General features: G+C 42.4%; 1 protein-coding gene across 1 annotated transcript in view; it reads left to right on the top strand.

The window, feature by feature from the left end:
• The window catches only part of LOC107689339 (ribonuclease inhibitor-like), a 41,859-nt gene that overhangs the window by 16,703 nt on the left and 13,059 nt on the right, over nucleotides 1–12,097 (top strand). Inside the window, exon 3 of the mRNA XM_016487289.1 lies at nucleotides 4,263–4,436. Coding sequence (XP_016342775.1) covers nucleotides 4,263–4,436 — 174 coding nt within the window. The remainder of the gene's footprint in view (nucleotides 1–4,262; nucleotides 4,437–12,097) is intronic.

Here is a 12,097-nt window from a genome sequence, read left to right as displayed (position 1 = left end):
GTTCAGCATGCTCACTATCAAGCAAGTCATGTCTCAGATCAGGTCCGAGGACTGGTTTGTCACAATAGATCTAAAAGATGCGTACTTTCATGTCTCCATCCTTCCTCATCACAGGAAGTTCCTGAGGTTTGAGTTCAGGGTCGAAGCTTATCAATATCTGGTTCTTCCTTTCGGCCTTGCACTCTCACCCCGCACTTTCACGAAGTGTGTGGATGCTGCTCTGGCTCCCCTGCGACTCCAGGGCATCCGCGTACTGAATTACATCGACGATTGTTTGATTTTGGCTAAATCAGAGCAGTTGGCGGTCCGGCATCGAGATGTCATTCTCACTCACATGAAAGAGTTGGGATTAAGACTAAATGCCAAGAAAAGTGTGCTTTCTCCATTACAGAGGACCACTTATCTGGGCGTGGTGTGGGATTCGACCACGATGCAGGCACAGTTGTCTCACTGCATCGATCCTCACTGGAGTCGCGAGAGTCAGAGAAGGCCGGTCACTCACTGTCAAACAGTTTCAAAAACTGCTGGGTCTGATGGCAGCTGCGTCCAACGTGATACCTTTTGGCCTGCTGTACATGAAATCCTTACAGTGGTGGCTCAAGACCAAGGGGTTCTCCCTGAGGGGAAGCCCGCTTCGCATGATCAAGGTCATGCGGCGATGTGTCTTGGCGATGTGCCTACGTGCCTTGGACATGTGGAGGAAGCCTTGATTCTTGTCTCAGGGCCCGGTGCTCGGGGATCCTTGTCGCCGCGTAACGCTAGCGACGGATGCAGTGGCCAGATTTGGAGCGGTCACCATCTCACGTAGCACATCAACTGCCTGGAGATGCTAGCCATGTTTTGAGCTTTGAAGCACTTCCTCCCGGACCTAAGAGATCGTCATGTGTTGGTGCGCACCGACAACACAGTGGTGGTCTCTTATATCAACCACCAGGGAGGTCTGCGTTCGTGCCCCTTGTACAAGCTGGCTCACCAGATCTTTGTGTGGTCCCAGGGCAAACTCCTTTCGTTGAGAGAAATACATATTCCTGGGCATCTGAATATGGGAGCAGATATCCTGTCGAGGCAGGGGCCGAGGCCCGGGGAATGGAGGCTGGTCGAGGTGGTGAAGCAGATATGGAGAATTTTGGCCAGGCTCAGGTGGACCTGTTTGCGACTCATATGACATCGCACTGTCCCCTCTGGTACTCTCTGACTCATCCGGCTCCACTGGGGCTGGATGCTATGGTACAGACTTGGCCGAGGCTTCGTCTGTACGCCTTTCCCCCGATCGCTCCGCTCCCAGGAGTTCTAGAGAGAGTGTGTCGGGACGGGGTCCGTCTATTGCTAGTAGCCCCGTTCTGGCCGGGCCGAGTATGTCAAAAACTGCTGGGTCTGATGGCAGCTGCGTCCAACGTGATACCTTTTGGCCTGCTGTACATGAAATCCTTACAGTGGTGGCTCAAGACCAAGGGGTTCTCCCTGAGGGGAAGCCCGCTTCGCATGATCAAGGTCATGCGGCGATGTGTCTTGGCGATGTGCCTACGTGCCTTGGACATGTGGAGGAAGCCTTGATTCTTGTCTCAGGGCCCGGTGCTCGGGGATCCTTGTCGCCGCGTAACGCTAGCGACGGATGCAGTGGCCAGATTTGGAGCGGTCACCATCTCACGTAGCACATCAACTGCCTGGAGATGCTAGCCATGTTTTGAGCTTTGAAGCACTTCCTCCCGGACCTAAGAGATCGTCATGTGTTGGTGCGCACCGACAACACAGTGGTGGTCTCTTATATCAACCACCAGGGAGGTCTGCGTTCGTGCCCCTTGTACAAGCTGGCTCACCAGATCTTTGTGTGGTCCCAGGGCAAACTCCTTTCGTTGAGAGAAATACATATTCCTGGGCATCTGAATATGGGAGCAGATATCCTGTCGAGGCAGGGGCCGAGGCCCGGGGAATGGAGGCTGGTCGAGGTGGTGAAGCAGATATGGAGAATTTTGGCCAGGCTCAGGTGGACCTGTTTGCGACTCATATGACATCGCACTGTCCCCTCTGGTACTCTCTGACTCATCCGGCTCCACTGGGGCTGGATGCTATGGTACAGACTTGGCCGAGGCTTCGTCTGTACGCCTTTCCCCCGATCGCTTTGCTCCCGGGAGTTCTGGAGAGAGTGCGCCGGGACAGGGTCCATCTGCTGCTAGTAGCCCCGTTCTGGCCGGGCCGAGTATGGTTCTCGGACCTGATTTCCCTTCTCGATGGCTCTCCATGGGAGATTCCTGTCAGGAGGGATCTCCTCTCACAGGCTGAGGGTACGATTCTCCACCCCTGCCCGGAGCTGTGGAAGTTATCGGTGTGGCCTCTGAGGGGGCACAACTCGTAGCTTCCGGTCTCTCAACCGAGGTTGTTGAGACCATCATCCAATCCAGAGAGCCCCCTCTACGAGGAAACTGTACGCCTTGATGTGGAAACTTTTCACTTCTTGGTGCGGAGATCGCCAGCTCGACCCAGTTAACTGCCCAGTTGGTACAGTGCTGGAGTTCCTGCAGGCCCGTTTCTCCGCAGGGCTAACCCACTCCACCCTGAAGGTCTACGTGGCGGCCATTGCGGCCTACCACGCCCCTCTCGGTGGACAGTCAGTGGGCAGACACGCCCTAGTCACACGTTTCCTCCGTGGTGCGCTGATATTGAGGAGATTTCTGATCGCTTTCTCTCTATTAAGACTGTTTTTCTTCTGGCGATTTCTTCCCTTAAGAGAGTTGGGGATTTGAAGGCCCTCTCAGTGGCCCTTTCCTACCTTGACTTTGCGCCTGGCTTGGCCAAGGCTTTTCTCTACCCTCGAGTGGGTTATGTTCCCTCTGTCACACCAAAGCCTATTGTACTTCAGGCCTTCTGTCCTTCTCCCTTCAGAGAACCCGACCAGCAGAAGCTTAACTGTATGTATCCAGTGCGAGCACTGGGCGCATATGTCCACAGAGCTGCCCTGTGGAGAAAGGAGAACCAACTGCTTGTGTGCTATGGTCCCCCTAAGAGAGGTCTTCCTGCTTCAAAACAGACCCTCAGCCGGTGGATAGTCGATGCCATTTCCACTGCTGAGGTTTTTAAGGTAAAATGAAGATTTTATTTAAAAAGCCTCCTCATTGAGAGTTTTTGATTAAAAATACTTAATTAATTTAATTAAATCTGTTGTGTTGTAGTTCATTTCAGCAGAAGAAAGCAGAAGCAGAGCCCTGCTGTGTGTCGTGGAGTGATTGGTCTATGGAACATCCAATTGATTTTAAGAGTGGATATGCAAGGACTGATCTCAGGTGCATTTTATATAAATAGTATTACTGTTATGTCATTTTATATTATCAAAATATTGTTATCTTTATCTTAAAATATCTTTATCTGATATTTTAACATATATAGTGTTACACAGAGAGATGCATTTGTGAAAGCACTCAGTTCTATTTAACATTTTTTGTAATAAAATAGTGTAAATTATTCTGAAGTGCTTTTTAAAGTGATTGTTTAAATAATAAATGAAGATGTACTTTGTTAAATATGGTAATTCAAAGGATTCCCTTTAATCTCTCTCTGTTATAGTTCAGTTCATCAGAAGAGATCAGAAGCAGAGTCCAGCTGTGTGTCTATGAGGAGTGGCGCGGAAATACAACAGTATCTGAAATCTGGAGGAATAAAGGAAGCCAAACTCTCTTCATCTCAGTGGTCAGCTGTGGTTTTTGTGTTGTTGACATCAGAAGAGGACCTGAATGAGTTTTGTCTTGATAAATTTGGTAAAGGAAAAAATAAACATGAAAATATGAAAGTTCTTCAGAAGCTGCTGCCTGTGATTAAAGAATACAGATCAGTTCAGTAAGTATCACTGAAAATAATTACTTCACTGTTAAAACATTAAGAAAATCAAAGTTAAAAGCTCATTAATCTTCAGTGCTGCAGATGTTGTCTAGAGTTTAGTGGTCAGTGGTTTTATATCAAATCAGTGACTCAGTGAGATTCAGAGTCAGAGAAGTGGCATATGAATAAATTATTCAGGTCTGTCAATAATTAAAAATGTCTTTGCAAAAATTGAATTTAATATTTGTCATTTTTAAACCACTGACAATGTGTAATATTTATCTTTCTTAAATCAGGTTCATGTTTTTGTTCTGTGAAATTTTAGATCTCAGTCCAGTGATCCATCAAACATGTTGATTTGTGTTTTAAGTTTGTACTTTATTTTAATAATGGATTCACTGCTAAACTGATCTGATCTGAGAGAGTGAAGAGTGTGTCATTGGTCTCTACAGGTTGAGTGATTGTGGCGTCACAGATGAAGGTTGCGCTGCTCTGGCTTCAGCTCTGAGATCAAACCCCTCACACTTGAGAGAACTGAGTCTGTCTAGGAATAAACTAGGAGATTCTGGAGTCAAGCTGCTCTCTGCTGGACTGGAGGATCCTCACTGTAAACTGGAGAAACTGTGGTAAGATGATATTTGACTCTCACACATGAAACACAATGTAAAGTAAGTTTGAAGTGTTGAGTCTCTTTCTGCTGCTGTGAGTTCAGCTGATTGAGCTGTAAATGATTGAACACATGAGCTGCTCCTCAGTAACATGATACTGCAGGACTGAGAGTCACACTGAAACACACACTTTCACACACAATCAACATTTCAGTCTCTTGACTTTAAACAGACTCGAGCTCAACACGGTCAGTGACCCTTTAAAATATTGCTTTGTGTAAAATCACAAAAATCACTGCTGCATACATATGAGTACAGATCTAAAGAACACAGTAAACTCAGGTAGCGAATAGTGTCATTTATTTAAAACAGATTGTGTATGAGACAAAAAAATTTTAAATAAAAAAATGCAGACAATTGGTGCGATGAGGTAATATTATTCATCCTGCTTAAAATGAAACTTTAAATGCTTTATGATCCTGTTTGGTGCTCTGTGACATTTTGGATCTCATTTGGATCTGATTTGAATTTGAGAACTTGACATAGTAATATTCGTATTTGTTGAAAGTTGAAATTTACACAGTTCTGATGTGAAAAGTTGAAACTTTCAATGTGTACACAGACAATAATCAATATATATTCAGCGGTTCTTTCTGGTCCTTGAATTTGATTGGCTGAGAAGTTTTTAGTGAAAACATCAAGCAGAGCTGCCCCATTTAATAATTTAATATTTCACAGAGTAATATTATAATGTCTCATCTATAGGGTATAGTAAATAAATACACGTTGGTTCACTGAAGAACTTATTAAATCAGTTTTACATTTATGTCTTATTTATTTTTTACTATAAGAACCAGGAAGTGTTGATACAGATAATTTGTTTATGAAAAGGAATTACATATATATGTAAACGAGTGATATCCTTTGCCAGACTTTGCCACGTACTTCATTAATAAAATTAAAACCATCAGTTCACAATTTTCCACACCACAATCTGTCAAGCACATCTTACCAGCAAACATACACTCGTTCACATCCTTCTCTCCTCTCTGAGGCAGAAGTCTCCAAACTCATCCTTTCTAATCATCCTACTACTTGTCCGCTTGATCCTATTCCATCTCATCTCCTTCAAGCCATTTCTCCTGCAGTTGTACCTGCACTCACTCACATCATTAACACATCCCTTCACACTGGTGTTTTCCCCTCAACATTTAGACTGGCTCGTATAACCCCACTGCTTAAGAAACCCCCCCTTAACCCATCTCTTTTAGAGAACTACAGACCGGTTTCCCTTCTTCCTATTATTGCAAAAACACTTGAACCAGCTGTGTTCAACCGAGTCTCTGCCTTTCTCACACAGAACAACCTCCTCGACAGCAACCAGTCTGGTTTCAGAAGTGGACATTCAACTGAGACTGCCTTGCTCTCAGTTGTTGAAGCCCTAAGACTGGCAAGTCTATACTTATCTTGCTGGATCTGTCCACTGCTTTTGACCCGGTTAACCACCAGATCCTCCTGTCAACCCTATTGGCAAAGGGCATATCAGGAACCACACGCCAGTATGTCCAGGCTGAACTATTGCAATGCTCTCTTGGCAGGTCTTCTAGCCAGTTCTATCAAACCTTTACAATTAATCCAGAACGCGGCAGCAAGATAAATTTTTTAACGAGCCAAAAATAATGCATGTCACACCTCTGTTTATCAATTTGCACTGGCTACCAATAGCTGCTCGCATAAAATTCAAGGCATTAATGTTTGCCTACAAAACAACCACTGGCTCTGCACCCCTTTACCTAAATTCATTACTTCAGACTTATGTGCCCTCTAGAAGCTTGCGTTCTGCAAGTGAACGTCGCTTTATTGTGCCATCCCAAACAGGCACAAAATCACTTTCACAGACTTTTTTTGATTAACTGTTCCCTCCTGGTGGAATGACTTGCCCAACTCAGTCCGAGCAGCTGAGTCCTTAGCCATCTACAAGAATCGGCTAAAAACACATGTCTTCCATCTCTAACACTAGCTTTTTCCATTCAATCTGTTTCGTTTTTATTATATGATTTGAAAAAAAAAAAAAAAAACATGCTACGTGTACTGCATTAAGCTAACTGAGACTTGTCATAGCACTTGCATATCATTGTTCTTTTGTTGATTTTGATTGCTTTCACTGTCCTCATTTGTAAGTTGCTTTGGATAAAAGCTTCTGCTAAATGTCTAAATGCAAATGTAAATGTAAATATCCAAAGATCACACTTAATTTCGACTACGCCACCGGGGATTTCTACCCACGGAAATAATTTACCACAGCAACACACCACACAAGTTCAAAAGCCAGTAAATAAAAGAAGAACAGAGACGTGACCTTCAAGTTCAAATTTTTTTATTAACAATCAGTATTGAAACCTCTGAGTAAACAATCAACTTTAATTTATAAAATTCTAAAAGAGATATTCACAAGTGTAAGATGTCTAGACTTTAAATTGAATATTAAAATCATCACCCACCATTCCAAACCTGCGGTAGGAAGGGAAAGAGTCACTGGGCCAGGGACCCACATCCTCAAGAGTACAAACCACACTTGCACTGATGACCAACTCTCAAACCAACAACTTAAAAAAGGTGTGGTGAATAATACAAATAACTGTACGCTCTCAAATCGATACCCATGCAGTGCAGGAAATCTCATGCCACATGCAGTGAAGGAAAGACCCAGATGACCCCAGAGGAAAGTGCTCCCATGCAGGGTGACTCCTAAGACACAGAAGAATTGGTTAAAAAATCTCCCTTTTCACAACACATGTAACAGGTTATAGACCTCAGCGGTACAAACGGTCACGGCGCGGTAAAGGAAACACACCGTGTAAACAGGGGTCTGGGTCCAAATGCAGGTTTATTAGACTGCAGGGGAAAAACTAAGTCAAAACAGAAAATAAACAGAGCTAAGACTCTGACACACAGGCTTGAAACAGAAAACGGACTCTGACACAATACGGCCACGTAGAGCTTGCATCAGTCCCCTAACAACACTTAATAATCCACCCAGAGAGGTGTGGGGAAGGTGTATAAATAGCCCTCAGGAAGGGCAACAGCTGTGTGTGAGTGAGTGTTAAATCAACACACATAAAACACTTGTCACGACGCAAATCCAACACCGTGTCGTAAACAGTCAAAATACACAATCCTCTTAAATCACCCAATAATTATATATAAGTATTATCACTATAAACAAACCTAACTATCTAACACACACACATACCTCTGCTGTTATCCAAGAGTAGAATGAAAACTATCATACCTCGCTATGGCGCTTCAGGGTCACAACACCAGAAGGAGACAGAAAAGGTCAAAACGTCTGGAAGTTACGCAAGCTGCCAACCTTTGCACTATTTATAAGGGCAAAATAAATACATATGCCCCACCCCATACATCATCCTTATTATCCACTCGGTCATATACAGAAGGTGCATTACTGTATGAAACTGACCATTACATTACAGCAGAGTGTGTCGTCCACTGCGGGAGCCGGGAGGACAGTGAATCGCCCGCTGAGTGAGGAGAGTCTGTTGTCCACCACAGCTTACCGTGTCTTCTGTGTTGTTAGATGAGCCGGTAGCTTCCGCAGTCTTCTGCCGTGCCGTTGCTTTCCCAAAGCTGGCTTTCCTACAAAAATGGCAAACTAGGTGCCGCTGCTTTGTGTGACGTGATCACACAAAGAAACCATCCAATTTTACTGGTCAGGCATCGACCAATAAAATGGCTTCATCCTGGCACCCCAGCCCCGCCCCCAGTTCTGCTCTCACACATCTGCATTTACAAGCACCCAAGTGTGTTTTGCAGCAGGAATATCGCAAAAGGAGTAGCAAAAGTCAAAGCGCTAAGATTTGAAGCTTTTCACATGAGAGCTATGAGTGTTAATTTCAACTTACAAATATGAATGTTATTATGACAAGTTCTCAAGTTCAAATCAGCTATAGCTCTCGAGTTATGCTACTCTTTTACCTTCATATAAACTGATCTGATCTGAGAGAGTGAAGAGTGTGTCATTGTTCTCTACAGGTTGAGTGATTGTGGCGTCAAAGATGAAGGTTGTGCTGCTCTGGCTTCAGCTCTGAAAAAGGAGTCCGGGAGGATGGGAGATGGCGACCTCTGGTGGTGAGAGGGAGAACACCAGACGCCAGACCCTGACACAAACTGAACTCAAATAGTAAAATCAATTACAAAAATAACCAATAAGAAATCACTTCAAACCAAAAACCAGTGTATGACCATAAACTAAAAACTTGTATAACAAAAATAAATCATGAGCAAAACAGCATGGCCTAGACATCAGAGGTCCATATGCATAGAACTCCACAAAGGAAGAAAAAAAATAAAAACATAAGTACAAAGTGTGTTGCCACAGATAAAGGCTGTGCTGTTCTGGTTTCAGCTCTGAGATCAAACCCCTCACACCTGAGAGAACTGAATCTGACTGGGAATAAACTAGGAAATTCAGTGAATTTGCTCTCTGATGTACTACACAAGCCTCACTGTAAACTGGAAAAGCTGTGGTAAGATTATAGTCTTACAGTATGTGCTCAACACTGATAACTGTCAGACTTTCGAAATCCTTCATCACTTGAATTAAGATTATAATATTTTAATTTTAAAGAAGACATTGGATGCAAAATATGTTCATTTGCATATAAATGTGTCTTAGCAGTGTGTGGACATAACCCACCCTACAATGATAAAAAATCGCTCCTTTTTTAAATCCCCCAAAAACCTAAACCCACAACTGTTCCCCGGGTGCCGCAGCAATATGGCTGCCCACTGCTCTGGGTGTGTGTGTTCACTGCTGTGTGTGTGCGCTTGGCTGGGTTAAATGCAGAGCACAAATTCTGAATATGGGTCACCATACTTGGCCACATGTCACTTCACTTCACTTTCACTAAATTCGTTTATGTCTGGCTGCGCAAATCATTTTACTCCAGGCTGCTTTCTGAATGAGGGACAATTCAAGGCAGGTTCTGTTAAAAAGTTAAAACTCAAGGCTGGATCAGTATCCATTGTTCATAATCCAGCTGCACCTCCAGAAGAAGTAAGTCTCACACTTTTTATTTTATTTATTTATTTATTTTTGCCTTTATTGTGATAGGACGGATCAGACATGACATGAAGCGAAGTGGGGGAGAGAGGGTGGGGGGGCGGTATCGGGAAGGTCCTTGAGTCGGGATTCGAACACGGGACACCCAAAGCTTTTTTTTTATTTTTTATTTTTTATGATTATTTGCGAATTGCGTTTGCTCTTCCACAGACATTTTCATAAGTAACTGTAATTTAATTACACATTTTTTCTCAGTAACTGTAACTGATTACAGTTACTTTTATTTTGTAATTAAATTACATCATTCCGTTACATGTAACTAGTTACTCCCCAACACTGTTTATAATGAATGGAATCATATACAAATAATATGTTATGTACTGTTTTGTAATGTACTGGAATACACTGGTTTTACTATCCTTGGTGATGAAACCTGTACACACACAAAACTCCAGGCAGTCCTTGTCAAAAGTTTGGAAACGTTACAATATTTATGTTTTTAATTAAGTCTCTTAAGGTGACTAAGGCTGTTTAAAAATACAGTAAAAAAAACTTTAAAATTTCAAATAACTGTTTTCTGTGTGAATATCTGTTAAACTGTAATGTATTTCTGTGATGCGCAGCTGTATTTTCAGCATCATTACTCCAGTCTTCAGTGTCACATGATCTCCAGAAATCATTCTAATATGCTGATTTGCTGCTCAAGAAACATTTCTGATTATTATCAGTGTTGAAAACAGTTGAGCTGCCCAATATTTATGCAGAAACCATGACCTACTATAATAAAAATGCCTGGGGTGTGTGTGTGTTTAATAGAAATCAATGCTTTTATTAATGCAAATATTTCTGAAGATCATGTGACACTGAAGACTGGAGTAATGATGCTGAAAATACAGCTTTGATCACAGAAATAAATTACAGTTTAACAGATATTCACATATAAAACAGCTGTTTTAAATTGTAATAATATTTCACAATGTTATCGTTTTACTGATTTAATAATAAATGTAGACTTCATTAAAAACAAGTACAAATCATGTTTCCAAACTTTTGACAAGTACTGTACATTTTAGTACAGATCTAAATAACTCAGTTATGTAGTGAATAGTGTGACTAATAAAACAGATTTGCATAATTGTCTACATAAGACATTCTGCATAAAAATACAGTGCAATAAAGCAATATGGTCACACTATTTTAAGGTCCAATTCTAACTATTAACAAACCATTAACTACGACTTTTGCCTCAGTAAACTCCTAATTTGCTGCTTATTATTAGTTAGTATGGTAGTTCTTAAATGTAGGTGTTGGGTAGGATTAGGGATGTGGAATATGTTCATGCAGAATATGTGCTTTATAGGTACTAATACACAGCCAATATGTTAATAATAGGCATGCTAATAAGCAACTAGTTAATGGTGAGAATTGGTCCTTATACTAAAGTGTTACTAGAAATATTTATCTTTCTTGAATGGGTCATTAGATATTTTATGATCATGTTTTGTGCCCTGTGACATTTTAGATCTCAGTCAAATGATCCATCAAACATGTTGATTTGTGGTTTAAGTTTGTACTTCATCTTTAATAATGGATTCACTGCTAAACTGACCTGATCTGATCTGAGAGAGTGAAGAGTGTATCATTGTTCTCTACAGGTTGAGTGATGAAGTCACAGATGAAGGTTGTGCTGCTCTGGCTTCAGCTCTGAGATCAAACCCCTCACACCTGAGAGAACTGGATCTGACTAGGAATAAACTGGGAGATTCTGGAGTCACGCTGCTCTCTGCTGGACTGGAGGATCCTCACTGTAAACTGGAGATACTGCGGTAGGATCATCTCTCTGATAGTCTCATGTCTTTGTTCTTTAATGTAAATTCTGAGACTAAAGCTTGTAAAATAAATGTTCAGTAAACACACAATCTCAGCACAAATGACTCCGATGACTGAAGATGAAGTTAATTTCATTCATCTCCATCACGTCACATGAGCTGCTGCTCCTGTTTTTGACCCAACAAACAATGTGGTGCTCGCACTGACTGACACACAGCCGAAGCGGGCACAGAATGCGTGCGTCACAAACAGGCCAGAGACAAGAGGAGTGCAGGTAAACAGAAGGGTTTATTGACAATGCTGTAATGGTGAGGATCGAAGGCAGGTGAGTATGAGAGATATATGAAAGTTTTTGGTTTCTTAGCTTCCTGATAATCTGGGTTCTGATTGTTGCAGGAATCCTGGAGATGAACCGGGGCTGAGGAGAATCGGGATCGCGGAGACCTTATAGAGCCCTGGAGGTAAGGAAACAACAGGTAATTATACAGGTAAGGAGTCTGGTAGTGAACGGTATATCGGACACTGGAATACTGAGTGGAGTGAGAAGATATAGCGGGCTTAATTGGTGATGCAGGTGCAGGTGATCAGAATTCGGGTGATTGGGATCTGGTGTGTGTCGGAGGAGGTGACTGTGCTGACGTGAGTGATTGTGATGATTTCCTGACAGTGTGTCTCTCAAATAGGGGTGTAATAACCGGTAGACACGATTAACTGGTAGAAATTTGTCAACTGGTAGAGATTTTCGACTATTGTTTCTATCATGTAT

This window comes from Sinocyclocheilus anshuiensis, unplaced genomic scaffold (assembly GCF_001515605.1).
Source record: "Sinocyclocheilus anshuiensis isolate Anshui unplaced genomic scaffold, SAMN03320099.WGS_v1.1 scaffold1335, whole genome shotgun sequence".
NCBI classification, from domain to species: Eukaryota; Metazoa; Chordata; class Actinopteri; order Cypriniformes; family Cyprinidae; genus Sinocyclocheilus; species Sinocyclocheilus anshuiensis.
This window is presented reverse-complemented; position numbering and strand designations above follow the sequence as displayed.